At 41.6% G+C, this 27,591-nt stretch overlaps 2 protein-coding genes across 9 annotated transcripts in view; one reads left to right on the top strand and one right to left on the bottom strand.

Annotated features, from left to right (window-relative positions):
* extl3 (exostosin-like glycosyltransferase 3) overlaps positions 1-5,877 on the top strand; it is a 35,319-nt gene extending 29,442 nt beyond the window's left edge. For all 3 annotated transcript variants that reach the window (XM_037087456.1, XM_037087457.1, XM_037087458.1), the window contains exons 4-6: positions 338-482; positions 575-703; positions 1,969-5,877. In XM_037087456.1, coding sequence (XP_036943351.1) covers positions 338-482; positions 575-703; positions 1,969-2,178 — 484 coding nt within the window. In that variant the 3' untranslated portion in view covers positions 2,179-5,877. The remainder of the gene's footprint in view (positions 1-337; positions 483-574; positions 704-1,968) is intronic.
* On the bottom strand, positions 5,021-27,012 carry syt14b (synaptotagmin XIVb). Of its 6 annotated transcripts, none has more exons than XM_037087464.1 (9): positions 26,451-27,012; positions 22,551-22,598; positions 16,722-16,868; positions 14,270-14,401; positions 13,019-13,281; positions 11,979-12,416; positions 10,965-11,145; positions 10,483-10,539; positions 5,021-9,488 (listed from the first exon to the last, which is right to left on the bottom strand). In XM_037087464.1, the coding sequence occupies exons 1-9, from the start codon at positions 26,461-26,463 to the stop codon at positions 9,172-9,174; spliced, it is 1,596 nt and encodes a 531-aa protein (XP_036943359.1). In that variant the 5' UTR covers positions 26,464-27,012; the 3' UTR covers positions 5,021-9,171. The 6 variants fall into 6 exon arrangements, with proteins under 6 accessions (XP_036943359.1, XP_036943360.1, XP_036943361.1 ...); XM_037087465.1 differs by lacking the exon at positions 26,451-27,012 and adding an exon at positions 25,510-25,893; XM_037087466.1 differs by lacking the exon at positions 26,451-27,012 and adding an exon at positions 25,677-25,893.
* Positions 27,013-27,591: the final 579 nt, after the last annotated feature.

Raw genomic sequence — 27,591 nt, 5'->3', positions numbered from 1 at the left:
TAATCAGTGAATCCTTTGTCCAAGTCTGTCTAGCATTGACTGGGCAACAGTATGCGTGTGAATATCCGCCAAGTGTGAGATTCTGGCTTTAAATCTTTATAATAAAACTGTCACATACTAATAGAAGACAACAGAATGGATACTTAATTACTCCCAAGAGGCGATGTGAGATGGCAAGTTGGAACAGATGGATGAAGATTGGTGTCGTATGCTCAGACAGACTCTTGAAAAAGTTACAAACTACAAAACGCTTTTTGATCCTGCACATTCAGTCTTAACGAATTGATTGAAAAGATGAAGATTTCTGTTAATTTTTGTGTTCGCCGGTGTCTCACAGAGTGTGGCGCGAGGCCAGAGATCGCATCGTGGGCTTCCCCGGGAGGTACCACGCGTGGGACGTCAACCATCAGTCCTGGCTCTACAACTCCAACTACTCCTGTGAGCTCTCCATGGTCCTGACGGGAGCCGCTTTCTTCCACAAGGTCAGAACTTGCATTCCCCGAAACATTCGCCCAAATGTATATATTTTTTGCATTTTTCATTCACGTGTCCTCCTATGTGGTTGTTTTCCTAGTACTACGCCTATCTGTACTCCTACGTCATGCCCCAGGCCATCAGGGACATGGTGGACGAGTACATAAACTGTGAGGACATCGCCATGAACTTCCTGGTCTCCCACATCACCCGCAAACCACCCATCAAGGTCAGTAACGAAGCAATGCAGTCCGAGCGGCTGCGCTCAGCTCGGCATCGACAAACTTTGTATATCCCTCAGGCCCCCGGCATATTTATATTTCTGCCCACTTAGCTTTGCCATTACTCAAACTGACATGTCCAATATTCCACACAAATGATAAATCAAAAACACGAGATCGAATCGGTGCGTTCTGTCTGATTTCTCCCCTGGATTTTTATTGGAAGGACATTTATTACCGTAGTGCATATTTATGGCGAGACAAATAATTACAGCAATCAAGCCTGAGGAAGCTGTTGGAACAGAAATGTCATGCAGCTCTCAGTTTAAGTTCTTTTTGATTTAGATGGGTGTTAATATTCAGGGTGTTTCCGAGGGGAATTAAAGACGGCTTTGATGGAGTGTGTTGCATGACAGCAATTCACTGCTCGGAATAAGCCTTGTGAATAATGAATTTGGGGCAAGTTTGAATGTGGAGTCTTAAATGGTGAGGGACTATATATCTCTTTCAGTCCAAATACGATAAATAAAACAAAAAAAAAATAAATTCCTTTTTAGGCACCACTGATGCTGAATTTACAACACAGTCCCAGTTGTTCCTCTTCTTAATTGGCCATTCGCTAAGCCCCGTGCAGAGCGCATGTGCTGTTTACAATTACATAATAACAGTGGCAGATTTACCACTTAAAATATGTAGGAATGTTTTAAAGCAATGCGTTGGTAGACAAAAGCAGGGTTGTCATTATAAGTAAATCATAGTCGATGACGTTGTCTGAAACTGTCACAGCAGATTGCACCATCCCTAGCTGACTGTCTAAACACTGGCAGTGTTTTCAGTGTTAAAGCTAAGTTGTATTAGAAACAGGATCCTGTTTAAAAAAAACAAAAAAAAAACAAAGTTCTTCATGAGGCACTTCATGGAAGATTGAATGTCCCAGGCAAAAAGTTAATGATCACGTAAAGGCCATGTGAATAAAGAAACTGCATTGATCCTGTAGGGCAGTGTGCATTAGTGTGTTACTGTGTTTAACACTGTACTTATTCTAGGATGCCCATTAACATCAGGTGAAGGGACTGCTGATGAAAACTGCTCTGTGTTTTTGTCTGTCTTTGTGACTGTGGAGGGATTCCATTAGCACGACAGCATCAAAGCTATTCAAGAATGTATTAATGTAGTACTGACCACTGAGAAGTCATCCATCAGACCATCAACATGCTGGTGTGATCCCCTCACAAGATGGCTGTCTCTCTCTCTCTCTCCCTTTCTTTGTCAGGTGACCTCTCGTTGGACGTTCCGCTGCCCCGGCTGCCCTCAGGCCCTCTCACACGATGACTCACATTTCCACGAACGCCACAAGTGCATCAACTTCTTCGTCAAGGTGTACGGCTACATGCCGCTGCTGTACACGCAGTTCCGCGTGGACTCTGTTCTTTTTAAGACTCGTTTACCCCACGACAAGACCAAGTGCTTCAAGTTCATCTAGCGTCGGGGCTGAGTGTCACAGCAACGAGCCAAAAGCGGAGTGGATTGAAGGACTGGAAGTTTTTAAACAAGCAGCACTGCAAGCGTTGATGAAGATAGATGGATGGAGGGAAGGACTGCTAGATAAAAGCACAGAAGGGAAGTTTGGGGTTAGGATTTTTCCCAGGAGCATAGATGAGTTAACCTTAAATGGCTTGCAGTCTAATCCACAACTCCAGTGAAAATTTGAAGAGTGGAAGCTGAAAGGGAACACTGCCAACAAAATAAGCCTTTTCAGTGGATGTCACTCCTCCTTTTTCATGTTCTTCAATCATGCTCAATCATCAACCACTACAGATGTCATTTGCACCTCTTAGCGGCCTGCTGAGAAAAGAGGGCAGTTGTACACAGTGTACAGAAAACTCTCCCATGATGAACCCTACCTGATAATGGAGCTATCAGTTACTGAATCACTGACAGACTGATGTCAGGCTGCGTTCGGCCCAGCAGCCTGTTGACAGTTTCAGCTGGGAGAGCAAAAAAAAAAAAGTGGCAGCGGCACGCGGCTGCCACTGCGCTTCTTTTGTTTGTTTGTTTTCCATTTTACAGTTACAAACTGTACTTCTTGTACGTGTACGTGAGAGAAGCACTGATGGTCAGAAGTATTTTATTGAACGGTCCTTTTTTTTTTTTTTTTTTAAATAATGTCGTTTAAAATGTATAAATCTTTATGTCAAACGAACATTTTCCAGAACCTCTGCCTGTGTGAGATCAAACTCAGACCTTGTTACTCTTAGAACGAGACAGGACCTCGACTGAAGAGTTAAACAGGTCGGCCCAATCGTGTTTCAGTAGTGTCACGTGTTCAAGAAGGAATTCACTTCAGCGGTCACCATAATGCCTCGAATTTGTCATGAACACCAGCCACCATTTTGTCATTTTGTTATGCTTACAGGAGCTGCACTCTTTGTTGAGTGCTTCAAATGGCCTGGTTTTTTTATGCTATAGGGTGTTTTATTAATGTTTGTAAAAATTGGTCCGAGGTAAAAGTAGTCATATTTTAATTGTAATAATATCGAGCAATCAACCATGTCCCTCACTGAAGTGCAACAAAGTCTACAATCACAGCTGCCAAAATCAACAACAAGTAGGTTTGGATGTCTAATTAAAGTTGTATTTATAGAGAAAGTCCTCAGTGAAGTTAAATATACTATTAGGATTATGGTAAAACTTTAAAGGACATATTTTGACATGTTGGGGAAAAATTTGCCCTCAGGTGAAAATGGAAAGATCAGCAAGTTATTCAAATGTCTCTGTTAAATATGAAGCTAGCTTACAGTTTGCTTCGCATCAGAACTGTAGACAGGAATCAGCTGCCTACCAACACATGAAGATCTTTAAATAACATGTGACTCCTTGTTTGTTTGTATGAAAACACCTCCCCCTTTTCAGTCTTCGTGCTCAGCTAAGCTAACTAGCTACAGGCTGTAATGTTTAGCCTTACATTAAATAAGCAATCTGTGAGATATGTCCAGAAGACAGTGAAGACAGTTTTACTGTGCTGCGAAGATGTCTACTGAAGTTAGCATGCTAACCAGCTAGCTCCAGCTAGTCATGTGTCTTAATACCACTTTGTACACACAAGAGGTGATAGTCTAATCGTAGTTTCAGTGTAATAAATTAGCAAATCTCAAAATATAAAAGAAATGAAAAACTTACTTAGAATCTTCTGAATTGTAATTTAAAGATCGACAACAAGCGCAATTGCCTCGTTAAATCATTGTGAAACACAAATGAAATAAAACTCACTAAATCATTTTGATTTGTCCACAGTCCCCTCTGGTTTGGTCAAAATAAATCCTCAATTTACCAAATAAGATAGTAGAAGTAAAAATATTATTGGTCTACACTCTGTTTTCACTTGCGGCTGGTGTCAGACTCTGTCGCTTCTCTCTCGTCCCCACCTGCCACGTCTTCTTGTCCCAGAAGTCATAGTCCTGGTCCACTCCGCTGTAAATCGCCTCCATACTGTATCCCCTGTTGTTTAACGGACCTCAGTCAGTCTTGGAGGCAGTGTTCACATCCATTGTGACACCTTGTGATCAGTTTGTCTTTTCAGCGACAAACTCAAGAGCCACTGTCTCCACAGCTGACTAAGCCCGTAGTTTGCTGCAGCCAAGGAAAGCTAGCAAAGAGTAGCAGTTGTCAGTTACTCTGGTGATATGCTGCCCTCTATGTTTTTGTAGCTACCTTTGAATTCTGGCCATATTCTACAAATTACACCTTTAATGAATAATTAGGAAAGCAGTGAATATTGTCTCATCAAAAAAACCTTTTTCCCAACATTTTAAAGTGTTCTCTTTATTAGATCACCAGTTCTGGCTTTGCAACACAAGTGTTAGATATGTCCGCCATTTCCATGTCCCCCTCCTGTAAAGAATGTCCCTTGTTCAGACAGAAACGTCACTTTACAGTGTCGCCATATTGGTTCCACTTTGTTTTTTTGTTTTGGTTTTTTTTTACCATTGCTTGATGAATGTTTTCTTTGCCAAATAGGTACGACGTCTGCTGCTTTACAGTCTCATTTTCAGGGTGCACAGTGTGAATGATCGCTAAAGGGATGCAGTCTGGTACACCCAAGTCCACTCTGCAATGTACTTTACCGGGAGTCAATCCATTGGAGCCCATCCCATCATGTATTATAAATCCAAAGTCCTTTATTTGACCTTGTCAGACTTACTTCCTGTAATCTGAACAAAAGATTCACCTAAAAAGATCCCTTTAAAAGATAAAATGAGGATGTTTAGATTTAAGGACTTGTTATAACTGCAAGGACACTTTTATGAAACAAAAACTCTCTTGAGTCCATGGTTCCTGTATATTTATTGAATATATTATTAAAAAAAGATTTCTTTTTAAACTGATGACACATTCAATAAAATGACAAGACATTGTAGTTCATTATTCTTAATCGCGGAGAGGTCCCAACCCGTTTGAGCCGTCAGCTTATTTTATTGCCGAGGAGAACTAGCTGGTGCCACTGGATGCTTGAAGGGGGAACTTAACTGACCTGAGAGCAGCGAGATGTAACAGAGTGTTGTAAACTAAGCTTCTGCAACAGCCACTGGACAGGCAGTAAAACATCTTTGAAGCCAAATCTCTACCTGCTCCAGGTGCCTGCTGCCGCCGCTGCTCTCTGGGCCCTCCAGTGGGAAAAAAACAACATTGAACTGAGAGACAGATTCCTAATAACATGTAAATTTACAGCTTAAACGAATCCAAATTTACCCTCCTGCTGCACCAGTCTTGAAACAACAGCCCGGCTCCTCACATCTTAACATAACATTTTTATTCAAGCTCCAGGTTCCTCGTAATTACCTGGCTGCCTCTCAACCTGTCCTCAGGCCACAGACGGGGGTCGGCTGGTATTTTAGAACATCACATTCCTCCAATCCCCTGTAGGATCTGTGGCACAGCTGGTTTTCCGTGGCCCAGAGCAGGGTGAGATTTCCCTGGAAGGCTGCAGTCACTCTGCTGTAGGTGTAAGGAGTTGTTGGGGGAAACTATGTGCTCCAGGGACTGATCCACGCCCGTGGGCGAGGCTCCAGCCACCTGCAACGCTGCTTGAGCTGTACCAGACTGATGACTGATGACAGCGTTGAACAAACCATTGAAGGCCAGATAAATGGAAATAAAAACTCTCAACATTGTTAAAACATTACCTGACTTGTGGCCTCATTCTTTTCTTCTCAACACATTCCTGCACTTAAACTATTTGACAGTGTCAATAAGAAGAGTGAATCAAAATTTAAAGACATTGTTTGACTTTTTGGGTATGTATACGCTACGTTTACTTGCTTTAAGAGTAAGTCTCTTTGATGAATGACTGATACCACTCTAAGGACTGTGTGATAAAAATGAACCTGCAGTTAAACAGATAGTAGAGCCTGAGCCATGCTGGATTTTTTTTGGGTTGATGAGTAATAAATAATGGACTATTCGTCTGCATAAGCACATTTTTTGCGATGAATCCCTCCGATGTGGTTATCAAGCCCTTGTGTTAACATGTCACTGTGGCAGTATTTCTTTTTACAGTTTTTCTGACAGCAATAAACTTTATCGTCTAAAATGACATCAGTGCACTGAAAAACTAAACTTCTCTGGGAATTTAATTTAATTTAAAGAAAAAAGTTCTACGTCAGTGTATATTGGCCAACCGTGATATCGGTCGGGCTCTACAAGGTAGCTTAACACAAAGATTTGAAACAAGGGGGAAATGGGACAGTCTGATTCTGTCCAACCAGAAAACCAAACCTGTTACAAGCATCTCTAAAGTTTACTTATCAACATGTTAGATCTTGTTTTTATGATTTACCCAATAAAGGAGTGTAGAAAGTGACAATTTGCAAAGCCATGGAGGCTGTGGGGCAGACTATTTCCCAGAATAGACTGACTTCAACGCAGAAAGACATCATGAGAATACTGTCCTCAGCCCATAGATGTATTATAAGAGCAGGACACTGGCTCTAACACTGTTGCCTAGACAGTCCATGAATTTACTGATGTATTTACAAACTGTTGAGAGGACACCTTGAACTGCACAAATCAAGACAGTTTATGACTATGGAGGTGTTGTATTTGTAAAACTTTCCTCGAACAGAGAAAAAGCTATTTAAAAATCTGCTCTGTCATCAAAATGTAAAGTCTGGTGGGCAGAGCAGGATGTCTCGGGCGTCAACAGGCTGCACAACCAGGAAGTAAACCTGGAGGCTAGAAAACTTCTGAAAACTGGAGGGCAGCCATGCAAGCTATTCTCATTGGACTCAATGGGTACAACCTTTGTGTTCGCTACCAAGTTCTATTTGAAATCTATGGCCCGATCCCAGTGTCCACGCTCTGGACTTTGAGGCACATTCCCGGTAAGTCCGCAAGGGTTCAGGGCTCCCTTGCAGACATCTTGAGCCTTTGATGGCCGAGTTCTAAAAGTCTTGTTCAAAATCAGAAATTCAGAATACAGAGAGTCCTAATCAACCTTGTCTGCAGTTTGAGGTGTCCTGTCAGCATCTCTTTTATAATGGTGCTCTACACACAGGGGCTTGTTTTGTGCTTCAATACCACAAATGCCCACCGGACATAATTGGAGGCAGAAATGAGCAGCAGCACTGTGTCCAGTTCTTATTAGACATCCGTGTCGTAAACATGGAATAATCTTGAGCGTAACTCTCAAGACACGACACATTTTTGAATCCACGCAACGAGCGAGACGTGTGTATTCACTGGTGACCTTGTTGTCACCACAGCTGTCACAGTCTTCATGCTAAGTTAGCGGGCTGTCTGTAGCTTCATATTTATCATGCAGACATGAGAGTGGTATCTGTTTTTACTTTATGAAAAAAGGCAGTGCTCTGTTATTCCACTGCTATAAATACTGTGAAAGCACAAACTGTGCCGGGACCAAATTGAAGCCAAACTCGTGATCCATCGGCTGTCATTCCCCTCTCTGCAACCAGAAGCCAATTGTTTATCTGCTCGGAATGCTACACATCTGGTTTTCATTCATCTCATACAAAATAAGACTTCATAGAGATTTGTCCCTGCAGAGGAGCTGAAGGGGACGACGTGTTGTTCACGCATCCCAAACCCAGAGGAGAGGTTCAGCCCTGACATCAGCTTGGACGAGGGGAGAGAAACATGCGTCCCACACCCTTTAGCTTCAGCCAGCAGAGAGAGGGGAGAGGGTTTTTACACTTTTTACCGAAACATGGGTGTGGCTGTCTTCAGTCGTCTTTTTGGGGATTTTACGTCTAATAGATTTTCCCCTCAAATGGGGATTAAAGATTGGCTTGGTTCCATATGAGGACGAAGCAGGTACAACCAGATTCCTCCCAGATTCGGACAGCGTTTGCATTCATTGTTTAGCCTTTATTTAATAACACATCATTCACGTGTAATGAGAAAATATGATTTACCATCTTCCTGTAATTCAATTTTTTTTTTTTTGCCACTCCAACTCTCTTCACGGCCGACAGGCGAGGCTGTCCTCGGCAGCCTCACAGCAACAGCCAGGTTTATTGGACTGCGCAGGCTTTTTGCATATTCCTCCTCAGCGGGAAGCACCGTGTTTCTACATGAATGAACATGGCTGAGTTGTCAGAAGGCTGAATGGTGAAAGAGGCTCAATCTGTGTTACACAGGAAAGGAAACCGCTCTTTGATACCGTTGGCATGCAGAGCTGTGTCCAATTCTGTAAGAGACTCGGGCGAGTGCAAGACAGAATTTCATTCCTCTCGTTTAAAGTGGCGTCAGATGCATAGTGTACCGAGTTATGCAAGACCACAAAAAAGGAAAATAAATTCTGGCTTTGTGTAACACAAGCCCCAGAGAGACATCCATTAAACTGGTAAACCATTTGACTGATAATCCAAAAACATGAAGGAGGAAACCAATGAATGGATCTTGCATAATGCCATGTGCATGTAAACAAACTGTACAAAGCATAGCTTGTAAAGCGTAGTTGCAGCATGTTTTAGGCCCTTTGTAACAGTCTTTTTCATCGCCTTCTCCTTTGTCAATGATAGAGAAATGTCTGGTATGCTGGTGGCAGCTGAAGTCCGACACAGGGAGGAGTCTGTCAGTCCCAGACCAAAGCTCTTTGGTCCAAGATTCAGAGACAGAGAGTGTTTGGAAGCGTCTCAGTATTGTCCTGTAAACAGTTAGTGTGTACATGCAGATCTCAGCGCTGGAAAAACCTTCTGCTCTCGGTTAGCTCTGTGATTATAATGTCATTACTTCTCAGTCTGCCGTCGCCTCTTTGTGTCAGTAAAAAAGCTGGAGCGTTCACCTCCACCCTCTCCAATTAAGTCTGTCTGCCTCAGAGAAAAGTGGCAGATTAAAGGGCAATCATGCAGTCTGTGGCAGTGAAGACTGGGGACCCTTGCCTGTCCTCACACCTGTATGCAGCACACACACACACGTCACACTCTGATTGCGAGCTCAGTCCTCGCAGAGCTTCCTCCTATGTGTCGGTGAGTGTGTGCCAGTGGCAGACCTGCTGACCCTCCGCCTCCTTCATCTCTGCCCAGTGGGCCTGCTGCTCCTCGCTGGAGCTGTTGAGGCCCAGGGAGACCCAGCCCAACCTCTCCCTGGGCCTCATGCTGCTCCGGCGGCAGAACACCGTCAGCACCAGCGACACCTCGGACAGCTGGAAGAGTGCCACCTGGAATACGAACGTCTCCTTGTAGGTGGGGTTGGGCTGGCCGCGGCACACGGCCGTCTTGCACTTGGACATCTCTTTCCCCTTGGAGTCCAGCATTGTCAGCTTCACATAGGTGTCTGAAAGGAGGTGTGAGGAGAGCAGTGAGGGAGTGCCATCAAGTGGTGGATTACCAGTATTGCAGCAAACACTGCAGACTGTGCAGCAGTGGTTTCAAACAGATGCACTTTACTCTGTCTTGTGCTCTGAGTAAATAACTATTTAAACCTTGAGACAGCGTGAGTAAACCAGAACTCTGGGTCTCAGAGAAGACCAGGACTAAAGGATAAGTTCACTCAAAAGTCAAACTTCAGTCATTATCAAAATCTACTGAAGCTTGTCTTTCCAGAATTAGTGTCGTTGTTACTGTCCTTGGATAATCAACAAACATCAGAACATGTGGACAGTTCTGGATGAAACGTCTTTCTAAAGAAATCCAATCTTGCTGAGTTACATCACAAGGACACCACTCGCATCTGTTGGTTAAATATGAAGCTAGAGAGCATGGTGACTGTTAACTTAGCATAGCATACACACTGGCTAGCCTGGTTCTGTCTGAAGGTTAAGATAAATCAGCTTTTCTAAAGCGCATATACTTATATTTTTGTTAAATTCCCTATGTTTGTTAACCCTAACCCTCAAGTTTAGAGGTGGTGGTGAAAATATTTTGGTTAACCTTTGGACAAAACAGCGCTATTATCTTACACTAAGCTAAGCTAAGATCCTCCAGTCCTTTGCTTCACATACACTGAACAGACATGAGTCGAATCTTCTGAACTACAAATAAGCATATTACTGATAATTTGGACTATTCCTTAGTTAGATGTACATTTTCAGAGCTGAAAGCATGAAAAACGGGCCAAATAAAACCAAAACATTTTGCGTCGCTATCCCACATGAGGTTAGTGAGAAAATACGTTGCTCTGAAATTCTTCTATTGTTCATTTCTTTTATTGTTTGTTTACTGATACAACATGATCCAATGAACTAAACCTATACCTTCAAATATACTGCACATATAAAAATGTAAATACATATCAACACATAAAAAATGTTGATTCACTGCTGACTTACCTCTCATGATATAAAGCTGCCCCCCCACAAAGTGTTTTATACAACAGAAGAGACCGTCTGTGGCACACAGCACAGCACACAAGGTTGGAAAGAAGAAAGAGAGGAAGCAGTCAGTATTAACAGTTTAAAGATTGTGAAACACACCATAAGGTCAGCTTTCATGGGAACGCTGATAAAAAGCAATTGCTTCGCCATTATGGCTTTAATCACTCCGGTTATTAAAAAGCCGATGCTGTTGCCAGGAAACAATTTAAATGTAATGGTGCAAGGTTTGCTTTTGTTGCACGCTGCTGGGAGTCTTGCCCATCTGCTTTGCCAAAACACTTGCCAAAGTTTATCAGCACACTTTGGGGAAGGAACGTTACAAGAGAGAATTTCACTGAGAAGGAAACGTTTACATCACCACAGCTCATCACCTCATTCCACGCTGGCACAGAACCCAAGAGCTAAAACAGTTTAACACGGAAGCGTTTTGTACGTACTGACGGGTTTATCCGACGCTGTGGTTTTGAAGTGGCTTCCTTGGATGACCTCGGCTGATAACTGTCCCGTGGCAGAGTTGTAAATGAGACCCAGGAGGATCTCGGGCAAGGAGGTGTCTTCGGTGGAGCGACAGGACAGAGCTCCCGCGCTGCGAGACACGCTCACCAGAGAGCCGCAGCCCTGGGAAGAGTGAACACAGAGAGGCTTCAGCATTAGAGGGGTCACTGCAGTACGACACACAGACATCACAACGTCTCTTTGTTGAGATGAATTCCCATGACTTTTTCTACAGGTGGGAACTGATTTAGGAGTTTCTTGCTTGTAATATAAAAAAATTGTCAAACATTTACTCAAAAGTTAGTATTAGTTTAGTATTATATATGTATATGCTGTATAATGTCGGTTGACTGATTACCAGAATCAGTGTGTTTTCATCTGATTGCAAATAAAATAAATGAATTCAAAAATAAAGTACTTTGGCTCAGATGCAGGCTGTTATCTGAGCGCTCAAAAAAGTTCTGTACTTTCCATCACTATTTTGTAGGTATTTGTGTCAACTATTACAGGTGCAATATGTAAGAATTCTAGTTTAAAACTTTCTAGGCTGCTGCTGAGGACTCATGCTCTGCTAGGCGAGCATCCAGGTCACCCTGCAGTGCAGTAAGTCTAATGTAATTAAATATTAATTAGTGACAGTTGAATATTCTCAGGACTGTGTCCATAGTGTTGTCATAGTCTATTTACTCTTTCATCTACTGGTTGAAATTTTTGACATTTTGGCAGAAGGACTTGAACTGTTGGTTGAATAAAAAAGACATCTGATGACATCACCTCAGGCTCTGGACAATTACCATGGGTATTTTCCACAGTTTTATAGCTTCACTAACCAAAACAATGTAAAGATTAATTGAGAAATCGAGAAGAGAAACACATCTACAGTTGATATGTTCATGGCCCTCTGCCTCAGAGAAAACTATGCACAGTGCAGATATATATTCACAAGGTGTTCTCACTGTAAGTTCAGAGCCCGGCTCCAGGGTGACAGGTAGAGCGATCTTGCCCTGCAGGTTGAGCTTAGTCAGGTAGAACACCTTCTCCCCCAGGACTTTCTCTTTTTTCATCCGTCTGATGCTGTACAGGCGGAAGCGTACAGCGTAGTCCCCCAGGGCCTCCTGTTCCACTCTGGAAAACTTGAATGTTTCCGTGAAGACGGGACACGGGCCCTTCTGCACGCCCGTCTTGGCCCGTTGCTTCTTGGTGGGCAGCAGGACCAGGTGGACCTGCCACGCGATGTTGCCCGTCTGTTTAAGAGCAGGAATGTCTGTAGCTGCTGTGACCGTGACGGCCAAATACTGCTCACTGGAGTCGTACTCAAAGGCGACGTCCAGTGTGCCATATTTGGCAAGTGGCTCTGGCTCGTAGGCTGAGGGAAGCTGAGGACCGGAGCCATCCTGATGGGAAGAAAAGAAAATCTGAGGAATGGTGAAGGAAGAGAGACGGGATCTGCTGAGTTGTTGTAACCATTGTCTTCCTTCTGTTCCAGTAATGTTCATGTCAGTTAATTTGCTTGTGTACAAGCAGACTTGGGTCAAAAGTGAGGTGAAAATAAGTCATATATCAGAATACAAAATTCTGGCATTGTACAAAGACACACAATTATTGTACCCATATTATATGTCCTAACACATAGTAAGAAAAAATGAAAAAAGTGAGCTTCTGAATACACCTGAAATTAATTGATAAAACATTCATGTATTAAGCTACACAGTGTTTTACAGCTGCAAATTTTCAGGAAACAGATATTTTTCACCATTTACTGATATTTTATAGACCAAACACCTTATCAATGTCACAGTAGTAACATTTACAGTAATCATGTTATCCTATTACAGTTGTCTAATGAACTGGTAACAATTGTGACTTTTAGCACGTTGGTTAGAGTGAACTACAGGCCAGATATAAGCTCAGTATAAACTTTATTCCCACTATAAAACGAATGGTGATGTGCTGCCTCGGGACACAGGAGGTGAACCCTCAGTAACTCTGATCTGACCTCTTGTCCCAGCACAGCGGTGCTGTCACTGGGTATGTCCTCCTCACAGCCTTTGTTGAGGTAGCTCTCAGTTTCCTGGTCCACGCTGGCCTCACTGGAGCAGCGGGGGCTGTCGCAGCGCTGTGGGGACGACCCCCGCCTCACCCCTCGCTCCGAGCGGCAACGTGAGGAGACGCGCCCCGCCGATCTCTCGTCCTGGTACGGAGGAGGCTGGGACTCGCTGAGGGAAGACTCTTTCTTTATTCTCTGGATGCTGTTGGCTGCTGTCAGGACAGTGAAACAGAGAGGGAGACAGGAGGAGTAATGTGATATGAAAGGTCTGTTACTGGAGACTTACTGTGATCTGCACTCATTATGTATTCAACATACAGTCGACCACAGAGTCACGATAACCTCTTAAACTGTGCTGCAACCACAGGTGAGACCATCCTTTCAAAATAAAACAACCATGAAGAAGATTTATCGATATATATCATTTTACATTGTTACATTATACATAAAACATCATTTAACACTTATGTGTTATGTGCTCTCTAAAAGTAGATAGGAAACATTTCAGCATTAAAATGTCAACAAACAAAAACTGACCACAATTTATTTTTAAGAATTTAAGTGTACTGCATCTGTTTGCTTATTTCTTGCTATAACATATTATCGCTTGTATTTTTATCAATCCTACACTTTTACTATTTTTATCATTCACCCATTCACACACACATTCATACGCTGATGGCAGCTGCTGCCATGCAAGGAGACTTCGACATGCAGCTCAGCTCAGCCAGGGGGAGCTGGAATTCGGATATATGGATACTTTCTGACTATGACTACACTTTGTTAGATATTTATTGTTGTGATGTTTACATCATTCCTAATTGTTCCAAAAATATTCAAACCCAAAAAATCTGGAATTTTGTTCAGTGTAATGGTTTAATTTGGTACCCCTGTTCATGTGAAAGACATGACTAAACATAATGTGAATAAAACTTAAACATTACCTCGTCCATGAACATTTCTGCTTGAGCAGCATCAGATAGATTTTCAGCAGCAATTGTGATTGTTTAACAACAACTCCTCTAGTGGCAGAATGTACATATTGTGCATTTTCTCTAATTCAGTGTAAGTCGTATTCTTTGTTTAGTATCCTTTATCTTTTGTCTTCTACAACACATGCTTTGGTGAAATCTTGCCTGCTCCTGTTAACTCCTCCTGGTTGAATACAGTCATGTATAACACACAGCTGTTTACTCTCACCTCTCTCACTGGAGGCTTCGCTGCTGTAGCCTCCCTGCTCAGTGGACTGTTTGTTGCTCCACACGGAGGTGGTGTTCTGCTGGGCTACAACCTCGGGGCCTTTTTCCTCCTCGCTGTCTGATAAAACTCCCTCTGGACACAACACATTCAAACAATACGGTAATCTAACAAAACATCATATGCGCAGTGCTTGAAGTAATGCAGAGGACGAGACAAGACGAAGATGCAGATGCTTCAAATGGGTACACAGCACTCTGAAAAGATTGGAGTTTCAGGTTATTTCAAATATTTGAAGAGTTTCAAAACAAGAGTAGAAAAAAGAGGATGAGACCACAGGCGGTGAAACAGAAGCAGCACACCATCTAACCTTTGTCCCCTTTCTTTTTCTTCTTGCTTTTCTTCTTTTTCTCCTTCTTTTTCTCCCCATCTGAGTCTTCCTTCGATTTTTTTGAACCCCTCTTCGCTCCTTTCCCCTTCTTCTTGTCTGACTTTTTCTTCTTCCCCGTTGAGGGAGATCTAGAGGGCTCAGCCTCTTCTTCGTCATCTCCCTCTCTCTCTAGGCTGTCGTCCACTGCTTCCTCTTCTTCTCCCTCTTCTTTTTGCTTGTTCTGCTTTGACAAGCTGCCTTCACCCTCAGGTGACTGGGGAGGTTCTTCAGCTCTTTGGTCTCCACTGTCACATGCCTTTCTGTCTTGTCCACAGTTTTCTGTTTCCTCCTCTTGCTCTCCATCTTGAGTTTCCTCTTTATCTTTCCTTGACTGGGCTTCTTTCTCCAGCTGCCTCTCTCTCCTTTCTTTTCTCCTCTGTTCTCTCTTCTCCCACAGCTCCTTCTCCTCTTTCTTCCTCTTCTCTTCCTCTGCTAACTCGGCTTCTGTCTTCTTCACCCGCCAGCATCCGTCCCTCCACTCCCACTCCAGCTGGCTCTGAGTGTTCTCTGCCTCTGTTGTATCACTGGCCTGGTTGCTCTTTGACGCTGTGTTTCCTGCTTCTGAGTCTCTCGACATTTGCCACATGCTTTTACTGCTGGCCTTGCCTTCCTGCGCTGCCGAGGTCTGACCTGGCTCCTGGCTACCGCTGTTCTCCCCCTCTTCCTCATCCTGCACCTTTTTGACGATAGTGGTGACCTGCTCGGTCAGTTGGTCGCTGACGGCGTAAGTAACGTCGCTGACAGCGTTGGCTAGGTCGTCCACGCGACTGGTGACCGAGTCCAAGATGGAGGAAATGTTGACAGATGGGAGGTTGGTCTGGAAGCTCTTGAAGAAGGCCATCTCTCAGCCGGGGATCCCGTCGCCACGCTGACTGCTAGATTAGCTCATCAGAGGCTCTGACACGGACATGTGGTTGTTAGCAGGGTGTGGTGACAGTATCACAGTGTGTGATGAGACCAACACAGGCATACACACACAACAATATGGTGAGTGTCAAGATTTTAAAGGGGCAGGAAATTTAATATTTACAATTTGAATGAGGTGATAAAACAAGCTGATTTATTGAACCGAGCTAAATAAATAAACCCACTGAGCAAAAACATATCTTAAAAGACAGCTATTCAACTTCTTTACCAACATCAAAAAGACATGCTATTGAGAGCCAGAATTCATTCATTTTTTAGACGTCTTTTCAACTTCAGTCACAGAGGTCTAAAGAATTTCTTGTGGTTCAAAATTACAGCCAAATTTAGCCAAACCCCACGCAGCAAAAGCTACAGGGAGGATTTAAACACCTGGTCACGATCTCAGTAGTCTGAATAAAGCATGTACTTTACCATCATGCTTTTTTACCAGCTTTTTTTTGCACACCATGTTTTTGGTCCAGTCTTGGAATATTACCCTACTTGATGACGGTTGGATGACCAAAACATGGCATGTAATAAAGCTGATAAAAAGCTGGGAACAAGCTGTTCTCAGAGGAAATCAAGGTCCCCAGAAAATCATTTGAAGCTGGAAAGGTGGCAGGGTCCGCCAACTATAACAAAGTAAGTATGATATTGTATCGTCCATTCGAGGTCAGTTTGTTGATTCAGTCATGAACAGTTTATTTAATTCATTTGTTTAGGTATATAAATAAGTCACTGAATATCTTTGTCTTCCAATTAAAATTCCTTCCCCAAACCTACACAGTGCACTTTTAAAACACCTAGACATGACTCTATAAAATAAATAAAAAGGAGGGGGAGACAGCTCTTGTGGCTCTGATGAAGGCTTGTGTGCTTTTATATGATTAGATGCAGATTGTTGTTACTTTATAGAGGCATGCTTTATGGGGATGTTTGGATATATTAACTAATCTTTATCTATTTAAGTTGCAAGCCATCTTTTCTTGGATTTGTTTTCATATAGGACACCTGTCTAAGGAAGAAACAACACGGTCTTTAAATAGAAGCAGAATTAAGACAAGGATCATCCCGATCTGAGTGTTTTGTGTGTGGTCACTCTATGCACGTGTCAAGTACCTGGCTGGCTGTTCTTATAGCCACTGAGCTGTGACAGATCGTCAGGACTCTCCACTGACAGCTTGTTGCTGAGGTAAAGAAAAAACAGAGCCATCAACGCCATGAAGGCTGCAATGGAAGACAGGACACCCAGAAGCTCAGGAGAGACTGAGGAGGAGAAGAACAAACAAAAGGAGAAAAAACTAAAATTAGCAAAGACAAACACAAGTTATACTGTTATGAAGGTATGTAACTTTTAGTTTGAAGAACAAATGTCCCGATGGCTGTAAATACAAAGAAACACAGATGCCTGCGTGCTAAAAAAAAAAAAAAAAAAAGCTTTGTTGAGGCTGTAAGCAACCGCACTTTGATACCAAAAATAATCCTATTTGATGATGGGCATCTTATTCTGGAATCAAACTCCTCAAATGTTGCCTTGTCAGGGGAGCATCAGCTTTTGTACTTTTTAACACTCAGTGGTTTTTCCACTTCAAAGGCAAACCAGATACAATCTACAGCCGTGTATGTAGGCCAACCATACTTGATGCAACCACGCAGCCCTGTGCTATTTTTATAGGAGCCTCAAAGGGACTGAATCTTACTGAAACGTAGACTCAGTAAACCAGCCAAACCACACTGGGCCTGCACTTAATAGGCTACAACACATACACACTGCAGCGTAATAACTGAAGAAAAAGGGGAAGTCGGCAGACAATGAAGCATGAACAGCATTTCTAAAGACCAAATGCCTCGGTGGAAAGGGCAGCCTGAAAAATGAAGCACACTGCAGGCGAGGCTTTGTGATACGAGAGGTCTGAATTTCAAGTTTAAGCACTTGAGGCACATTATACTGGTTTTCGATCCCATAATTATACGGATCTATATAGCAATGAATCCCTTAGGTTTTTATTAGAGACACACTGATCTTTAAGGCTTTCAAATTACGTTCTCAAAAGCCCTACCTGGGACAGCAATTGTCCAAATGTAGCTTAACAACTGTAGGCAGGCTTGTCAAGCTTTGGATGTCTAGTATGATGTAGAGCTGCACAATATTGAAACAAAAATAACATTGTTCTGTTTGTCTTTTCAGCAAAATTTGTTGTGATATGAATAAATAAAGACATTTTCACTAGATGTCTTGAATTGGTCTGTTTTGCCTGATTAAACAGAAGTATCATGAGGCAGAAAAAAGGACCCAAACATACGGCACCAAGGCTGGCACGTTGAAAAAAACAAAAAGTGAGCTTTATTAAAATAATGCTGAGATCCACAAAAAAACAACAGGCAACAAAGCAGGTATACAAGAAAGCAAAAGAACGCTAAAAGAAACCAGGGAGGATATGAGGAGAATATAGAACAGAAACGAAATGAAGACCAACCAAAGAAGAGTGAAGGAAAAACACAAATACACAGGTGTACACAGTTAACAGGTGGGAAAAAGACAAGGACAGGAAGTTAAACATGACACATGAGGATATAGCCTACAAAATAAAACAAGAAACAACAAACCAAAAACCCAAACCATTGTAAGTTCCTTGAGTAGGTATTGGTTAAAGATTTACATATACAAGTTACATATTCAATCCATTTATGTGGGTGTCCTTAAACCATAGATAGTCAAAAATGTGACCTGCAACAGGCTGGGTAAGCCCTTTTTTTAGCCTAGTCACTAGCTGTAAATGCCTTTACTATGTTACTATGTAACATAACATGCATGTTATAAAAACAGCCTAGACTGCCAATCTTCATTGCTACAAGCATGTTTGCTTTAAAGACACATTCGAAATGCATGTTTTGGACAAATCAGCGTATTGCAGCTTCGTGCCTAGCACTAGTTTTGCTGGCAATGTATTTTTTAGCGACGTGTGGGTGTGATCAGCCTCCTACTCGGCATGCACTTCCTGCTATACGAGTATTGCAAAACTGAAATTAATATGAAGCTATAAAGCTTAAATAGTGAATTTAAAGGATTTACAGTGTGGTGTCTTTCAAACCAAAAACATAAGAACTTAATGGTCATGAATAGGTTAATCTGCAATGGTTAGCATGTCTGCTAGCTAGCTAAGCTTTACCAACGGAATAGTTATCTGTCATGTCTTCCGAGGTCAAGCGTTGGCATATCATTTACTGTCTACATTTTGGTTACAGGTTAGGTTAGGAAAAGGGCCATCCAGGCCTGGAAGTTAAGAGATTTAAGTTTAAACTACAGCAACCTCAACAAGCTTTAGTCCTCATCCTGAACACCTAAGGTTAAAAGCCAAACATACTTTTTAAAGGTGTAGTTTTGAGGAAGAAATTCGAATCAGAAGAAAAACATCTTCACTGAACTTCAAACAGTGTTCTAAACGACCGTCTGAGTCCGTTGTGAGATTGTGAGTGTATTTTCTTTTAGCAGTTTATCCCAGTTGACATTTAAGCAGAACAACAATTAAAACATGGATCATAAAGACTTTTACAAGTTTAGATGTGGACTGTTGTTACTTTATAACTATGGTCTATTAATTTCCTCTGCGAATAGTTTATTTATTCAGTTATGGAAAAAACGAATTCAAAGTGTTCACTATTACCTCGTTAATATTGTAAATCTTAAAAATATGAGGTTGAATTTCTTCACCAAAGCTACATAGTGCTATTTAAATTAATAAAGCAAAAACATGACTGTTGTTTTGCAACATTAGCCTTTATCTGGAGTCATGTTTCTGGCCAACCAGTGAAGGTTATTCTAATATTCATTCTCCTTACAGATCTCTTTTAGCCCTCACTGTTTCCTGCTGTCCACAAGCTAGTTGCCATCTTTGGCTGCCTTATGGTACTGCTGAGCAGATAGTGCAAAGAGGATGGTTTTTTTGGCTAAAAACATCTGTTTGCTGTGTCTGGATACAGCACTGACAATAAAGCTGAAACTGAAACACAGCAGGTTAGTGGCTGGCTCTAAAACTAAAACAATTAGCTGAAAGATGTTAAAATGTTTCTTCAAGCCCAGCTCTTATTAGGTGCTGCTCTGGCTTCTTTCTTGAATGTTATTTTTTATCATATTCCTTTATGGCAAGTTTATTCATGATTTTGAATTGGATATATATTTGCTTGTGGATTGTACATTGTATATTGTAAATTTTGTTTCTGTTTCATGTTATTAGACTGTAAAAAAAAAATAACAACGGATCAGTCAGTTGGTTGATTGAAGAAAAGTTAACTTCAACGTATTGAAAAAATATCATGTATTGAAAAAATATAATGGAATGATGTAATGATATTTTTTCAAGCAAAATAGCAAACATTACCAAGTTGTATCTGTAGGTTTTTGTTGTTTTTGTATGTCTTATGTTTTTTAACTGCAATCAGGCAAAACAAGTCATTTTTCAACATTTTCTGCTGAAACTAATAAATCAAAATATTTGTTAGTTGCAGCTCCACGAAAAAAAAAAAATAAATAAAATGGTGGTTAATTTCAGGCAAAATCTTCAGGCGTCTGGCGAGGCAGACACAGCCCAAATGTTGCAGCATGTGGTTTGTAGCCGATGCTCATTTCAGAAACAACCGTCATCACCAGTCGCTGATTAAATCGATCGACAGTGTGAAACCTGGTATGTCCCTGAGAGCACAAACCAGAGGGGAAGAGAGAAAAACAGAGGCAGGGTTTCTCAAACCTCCTGGCAACAGGCAGATACCACTGCAGCCTGACAACTAGTGCTGCTGGCTGCTGCAGACTGCCAACATGATGAATTCCCCACGAATAGCAAGAGAAGTTGCAGGGAGATGTAAGAGCGATGTGGCAGATGAGGCTTACCTTCCCTAAAAGAATATCCTCTTTAAAGCCAGCTGTTCCCAAAAAGCACTATCAGAACCTCTGCTCCTATACACAGAAAATGATCTCAGAAGAGGGAAAAACAAAGTTGTCCTGCTCTGAAGTAATCCGACATGTAATAAATCCCGTACACTCCAGCGCTTGCCAGGCTTACGTATCGACTCTCACTGCCGACAGCTGTGTTGATTGAGCCAGAATGACCTCTGCCTCCACGGTCACACAGCAGCCTGTCCAAATGAACGGCTGATGGCCCTGTGCCCCTGAGTGTGATGACACTTCATACATGAACCTGCTCTGTAAATGTCAACGACAGCTGAATAATTTAAACACCTGAGGTAACCTGACCCATTGTCAATGTACACTGGAAAGTGGAGCAGCAGCACCTGCCCTCTGAAACAGCTCACAACTAGAGCTGTAAAAAGTACCCAAAGTAAAGTCATTTAGACACTCTCCCAAACAACTGAAGTAGTTGGGGTCTTCAGTTAAAAATAAATTAATGAATTTAAAAAAACAGCTGGAAAAAATAATTGAGTTGAATTGAATAATTTGAAAAAACAAGTCCCCGTCTCCTTCAGTTGTTTAGGAGAATGCTGCAACGCTGTTTTGCCCTGAAGCTCCAGAAATGTTTTGTGGACAACAAAACTTCACCTGACTTTCAGTCAGCACGGGGCTGAGTGGAGAATGACTGAATTCTCATTTTTGGCTGGACTTTTTATTTGCTTATCAAAAGTACAAGTAAAAGTAGATTCTACATACTGTATATCCACATGAGTATGCTAGGAGGTGGCTGATTATCAGATCCTTGTTTCCAAATTACTCTTGCTATGATTGCTGACGACACATTTTTAAAAATTGTCTTCTTGCTCTGATGCAGCATGTAATCTGAAAAGTACCTATTAACTTAAATTATCAGGTAAATGTAGCAAGTATAAAGTCCACTATATACCTCCACAGTGTGTTGGAGTGGGAGTTGAAAATAGCAGAACATGGGGATACTGAGGTACCTCAAAAGTACAGTGCTTGTAAATGTACTTAGTCACATCCCATCTCTGCTCACACCCCATTATCAGTTATTTTTAAGATTATACCCGTCATTCTCAGAAAACTCTGATTTTTCTCTTGACAGCAGGACAGAGAAAAATTGATTTTTCTCTCTTTTTCTGCCTCTTTTCACTCCCCCCCTCCACCTTATCCCGTCCTCTCTGAGTGAGTGCTTGTTCAATGTGTGTGCCTGGGCAGAATAAACAAGAAAATATAAGCAAATAAATCTGTTTATTTTTTTCCACGTGTGAACTGATGCTGAACTCAGGACACCGCAGTGAGCCTCAGGATTCAATCTGGGGTATTTTTGCCAGGTAATGACTCCAGCTTACTAAAAAACATGAAAATGCAGTCACCGAAGCGTTCAGCATGAAAACAGCCACTGAATAACAACCTCAAAGAAACATGAGCTCATTTCGATGAAATGTTTTTCAAATAAATCTAAATCAAACAAATGATTATGTCATGTTTCTACACCTTCATAACTGGAGACTGAAATAAATTATGTTGAGTTTACCTTTGTTAATTTGTTCATTTGACAACTTATTACAATTTAAAGCTTTTAGGCTGGTGCATAACTAACCTGGCTGTAGTTTGTAGGGCATGCTTGTTTAAAAAGTGGGTAGGCAATCTGGAAATGTTGCTTACACATGGCCCTCTGATACGAAACAAAACCTCCACGCTGAATAAATCATGAACACACAGCTGCCTTCTTTTGCTGAAGTGAGCCAAAACTTGATATGCCATGCATAATTCAGGCTCAGACATTTTGCTCTGTGAAGTCTATGCAGAGACACTTTTTACACACCAAACTTCAGTTAGAATCACAGGTATAAAGAAGGTTGGGATAAACGCTTAGATGTGGCAGTCTTTTGTGCTTTTAAAGTGATGCAGTGGAGTATAGCCAAGAATGAGCGCCATTTAACTCAGGCTGAATACAAACAAACACACAAAATGCTGTATTGTGATGCTAAGAGTGCGGGGACCTGCCCGGTCAGCCTTACCTCGTCTGGCACAGATGAGCTCATGAACACCACAGTTCCTCCCCCCACCTGGGAGAGAAAGAAAGAAAAGCGGGGAGTCAGAGGTTGAAAAATATGCTTCCATGTACCGAAGGAAGAAACATATGTTCAGGCCTCAGGTTAGTAGAGCTGGCAGATGGATATGCCAAGAAATATAAAACTGATTAGCTGGAACAAACTGAGAGAACTCACTGTCAAAGTTAACATAAATGAAGGAGATACTTTGAGGGGATAAAGCAAGTTAAAAAAGTCTGATGGCACTCTCATGTTGTGTTGCTGGTATATCTACTGAAGTTAGCATGCTAACCAGCTAGCCCTGGGCCATCCAGATCCAAAGCTCTTCTGCTAGCAATGTAAATGCTTCTTTGATCCCTGAGATCCCTATCTGAACTGCTAGCTGCACAGCTAACTGAGCTAACAGCTACACTCAGGGCAGGATAGTCTGTTAGTCCACCCCCCTTTTGTCAGGTGGACAACTCTTACATAATGTAGAAATATGAGAACAGTGTACATATTCTCATCCAACTCTAAGCAAGAAAGTAAATAAGCATAGGAGAAACCGGCTTGTACGATCTGCACCTGCTTGAGAAGAATTGACAGTGAACATTGAACATTGAGGGTGGTTTCTCTCACTCAAGCGTGTCAACCAATAATTCGACATGCTCAGTCGTCCAGAGATGCCAACTACCAACTTATGCCAGAGTTGCAGGACACAGCAAAAACTATGGCCACAGACACACACCGACCACCACCAGCTTCTTGTCTCATGGCACTGCTTCCAAAAGTGTTGAGCTATTCCTTTAGAATATTGTGTACATTCAGGGGTCAGGTACTAAAAATAACTATGAATAAATACAAAGTATAGAGTAAGTCTTTTGTAACCAATTCTAAAGCAGCAATATCTCCCACTACAATGGAACATATTTAAATATATCTCTATGTGGGTCAGAACAGTGCTAAAGCTCATGAATGTAATAAGTTGTTCATATTCAGTGCAGTCATTATTACTTCCAACACATCTTTCATAACATCTAAAGTGACAATTCAATGTGTTAAAGTCAGTGCTGTAGTCAGGATACATTTACTGAGTAACATTAAAGAGAATATCAAACTGTTTAATTATTTGTATTTTGTTTATTATCTTTATTAATCAGTTTAAGTTCAAGTTTCCTAACACAAAAGTTCTCTCTCTAAGGATACAATTATATTGAGGAAATATTGAATGCTGAATAGGTACCTTTATTTGGATCTTTTTATATTTTAGAAAAGTCTGTTTCACTAAGATTTCACTATATTACATATCAGTTACTTAAATCCTCCTGAGGCTTAATTTAATGAAGGATACTGACACTCGTATCTCCCTCGCACACATTCACACACCCACAGGCTTTAAATTCTCACATTATCTCTCAGCTTAACACCTCAGTATTTAATGATTCAGGTACTGCAGTGTCAGAAGCAAACCCTTGGCTCGAGAACAGTTTAAGTATGAGAAATTTGGGAAGCGTCTTTCTTGATCTCAATAAAACAATCTTGTCTGTCCCTAAACTCAACTCAAAAAATGTAAATAATCAATCTGTGAACTTGCCTCTCTTCAAGGATTGGACACTGAAATGGTCCGAGGCGATGACTGGAAGCCAGAGCAAAGAGAAAAAAAGCTCTGAAGCAGACAGCAGACAGACCCTCTCTGGACCAATTCACTTAATGGTAGCAAAACTCTTTGTTGGCTACTCTTGCAGACACAAAACACTTACCAAAACGAAGCGGTAAGTAATATGCTGGACACTGCTTTTGTTCACATCACTTGTAATCTTACAAAAGACCTTTTTAAAGTAGGCCAATAGGAGAAGATAATGTTTTGCGTGTCTTTAAGCTTAAAAAAATATGAAAAAATAAGTTATGTTGCTCTGAGGACAGTTAGACAAAAGATTTCTGACCTATTATTTAAATTATTTGAGAAGTCTGGAGATCAACTTATACTTAACCACCAGAGGCCCCATGACACCATATCATCACGATACTTGAGTCGCAATAGAGTGTTATTGTGATTTCACAACATCTCAAGTATTGCGTTATCATATACTGTGATATATTGGATTTTTTTCTTACCTTTCCAACTGCAAATCATGTCCCCAAAGTACATCTGTTTTTTTCAACATCTGTTCTATTTCAAAAAGATTAAGTTTTAAGGCTATCCATTTCGCTTCAATAATTTTTAATGCAGCAGTTAATGGGAATAAACAATTATGTTTTAGCATGTATTAAGATCAAGTCAAAAGTAAAATAATCAATTTAGAAATTGTGGGGAAAAAAAAAAAGAAATGCGCTGACGAAATCAACCAAAAGTATTTGATTTGATCTACTGAGTCACCAGTGTACAGCTGGTCCTGTATATTAGCAGCTCATAGAACTGACAAACTACCCATTCACATAACTGCAGTTGTTATTATGAGGAGATTTACTGGAAATTTCATCTTTTTTAGCACATGCTCTGTGCCCAGTTGGTGGCCATGTTGGTGCTGATGACTTGTGTTGAGCAAGATGCAGTTTGTCACAAAACTAGATGGCATTTACCTTTATTCACGACAAATTCAACTGTCTTGACTCTTTCTTTTAAATCTTTAAATTGCTAAAATTCATGGCACAATTCAGCGGGATAATTTAAAAACATCTGTCTCTCTCCATTCACTGCTAAATGAAGTTTTTCTTCTGAAGCATCAAGCTAACAGACTAGCTTAGCCATGTATAAGATCAAATCAGGAGTCAAAGAAAAGATTTAGAAACTGTGGAAGAAAGAAATACGATAGTTCTACAATACTTCTTGAATCAATATTTTTGATTTGATCAAAACTGATCATGACTTTGACTCCAGTGCCTCCTCCTTCCTTCCTCCACTCTGCTAACAGCGGCTAACGTTGGTTGAGAAATGGAGTCTGCTAACGTAAACAGCCGACCGGTTTCCACAACAACACAGAAGTTCCACGGAGCCCCTTTAAGACATCCAACGGAGGGGATGTGAGATGTCTATTCACGTCGGTGCCCTGCACTGCTGATGTCTTTATGAAACCCGTGCCCCCTCCTCTGTTTCTCTCTCAGGTGTTAACAAACCATGCTGCACGCTTGACTGCACGTGACACGGTAACAACTGTGCCCGTTACAGGACAGCGGGCACGGCACGCGCCCGGGCTCCACACTGACTCCATCCTCGTGTCACTTCCACTAAAACCTCGAGGGGACCCGTCGTCCTGTAGACTTTTGATATCCACTGCTCGCGTTGACAGACAACACGTAACAGCACGTGCTTTCACTAAAATAACGGTTTTCGGCACGAGCGGAGTCGTACTAGAACTCTAGACGTTCTTTTCGATCGATAACGTTGCCATCGTGTTCATCCGCTAAGTGATGTAGATCTTAATTAGTGGCAAAACAAAGTAGTTGTCATGTGATGCTCACGAGAAACCCGCTGTGATTTTTTTTAAATTCATTTTTTAAATTATTTTTTTAGATAAAGCCAAATATATATATAAATAAATCACCATTATCTAACAATCGTCTTCATGTCAAGGCACGCGGATTGTCCGTTTATCTGGACACTTTAGCATCACTTCACGCGGCTGAGAGGGCACGCGCGCATCCCGTGAAGGGATCACAACATTCCTGCATCGGTGCGGGTGTCCGTCCGCACTTCAGCATCAGCCCCGCGCTGCTAGCTGTCCCAGCTCCGGAGCACTGCGGTACTCGCGGTGAGATTTTACCAGATAAACTGCGTGGGGTGAAAAAAATGCCACACGCGCCGACTGCAAAATATGATTCATAAACATTGTGTTCTCATCCTGTCCCGTGCAAAGTTTCACCGCAGTACACCTGAGACCGAGCACTTACCGTCTATCGCCATGATGCTCCGTCCCGGACTCTACCAACTCTGAGGGGGTGTGATGGAGGAGGGAGGTCATTCATGTGCCAGTGGACGGTGCGTGCGTGTGTGTGTGTGTGTGTGTGTGTGTGTGTGTGTGTGTGTGTGTGTGTGTGTGTGTGTGTGTGAGAGAGAGAGAGAGAGAGAGAGAGAGCGTGTGTGTAGGCATTTGTTACTACAAGAACATTGGCTCTGTGTAACATATTACATTTAAACACACTCAAAATGGAAACATAAGATAACACAAGCTTGATCTCCAGGGAGGAAGATCAGTTGCTGTAGCAGCAGAGTACAGAACTAAGCAGGACCAGGGCTACATGTTTTTACAAAGATTTAATTAAATAACTAATTTGATTAAATATGCTATACGCACTTGCATACAGAAGTGCACGGTGTACATGTGTTAAATGGTAGCTGAGACAACAAGATGATGCTAAGACGAAGATAAGTTAGTTGAACAGTAACATTCACTCAATCCGCCATGGGATTAAACATTAAAAATTTTGGAATTGGTTTACAGAAATACAAGAGAACACATTAATCCCAACATTCCACATCTAAATAATCTCAGATATCCTCTATGTTTATATGTACAATTTCCAATAAACTGCACTCTGATTATCATAATAAAGAAAAGAGTGAAGTTTATCCAGATTGATTTTTTTTTCTCATCTTGTAAGCTTTGCAATCTAATGTTTCCAATGTGAAAAGCCAACTTGACACAATACAGAGAAGTTAAAATAGTGTCCTAATATGACTTTCCTGTCAAATGTCCCATTTGACAGGAAAGTCATATTGACACATAATTGTAGCAGCAGAAGAAGAATACAGAAACTGTTTTTATGATAAGAAGAATATGCCTTTGGTATATACACCTTTCTAGTGACAGGAATCAGACAAACCAGGCAAAGACCAAAATGCACACCACGTAGACAGGTTTCCAAAAAAGGAAAACAGTTTGTACTGAAGGCTGGTTCGGTACATGGGACATCAATCAGCGTGGCAACCAAAACACGACGGGCTGGGCGGTGGCAAGGTAAGGTCCAATAAACAGGCTCAAAAACACTGGGAGGCGAATACATGTGGAAGAATGCTGGAACACTTGCTACA

This window comes from Acanthopagrus latus, chromosome 22, assembly GCF_904848185.1.
Source record: "Acanthopagrus latus isolate v.2019 chromosome 22, fAcaLat1.1, whole genome shotgun sequence".
Lineage (NCBI taxonomy): Eukaryota > Metazoa > Chordata > Actinopteri > Spariformes > Sparidae > Acanthopagrus > Acanthopagrus latus.
Note: the sequence above shows the minus strand (reverse complement) of the source record. Positions and strands in the feature narration are given on the sequence as shown.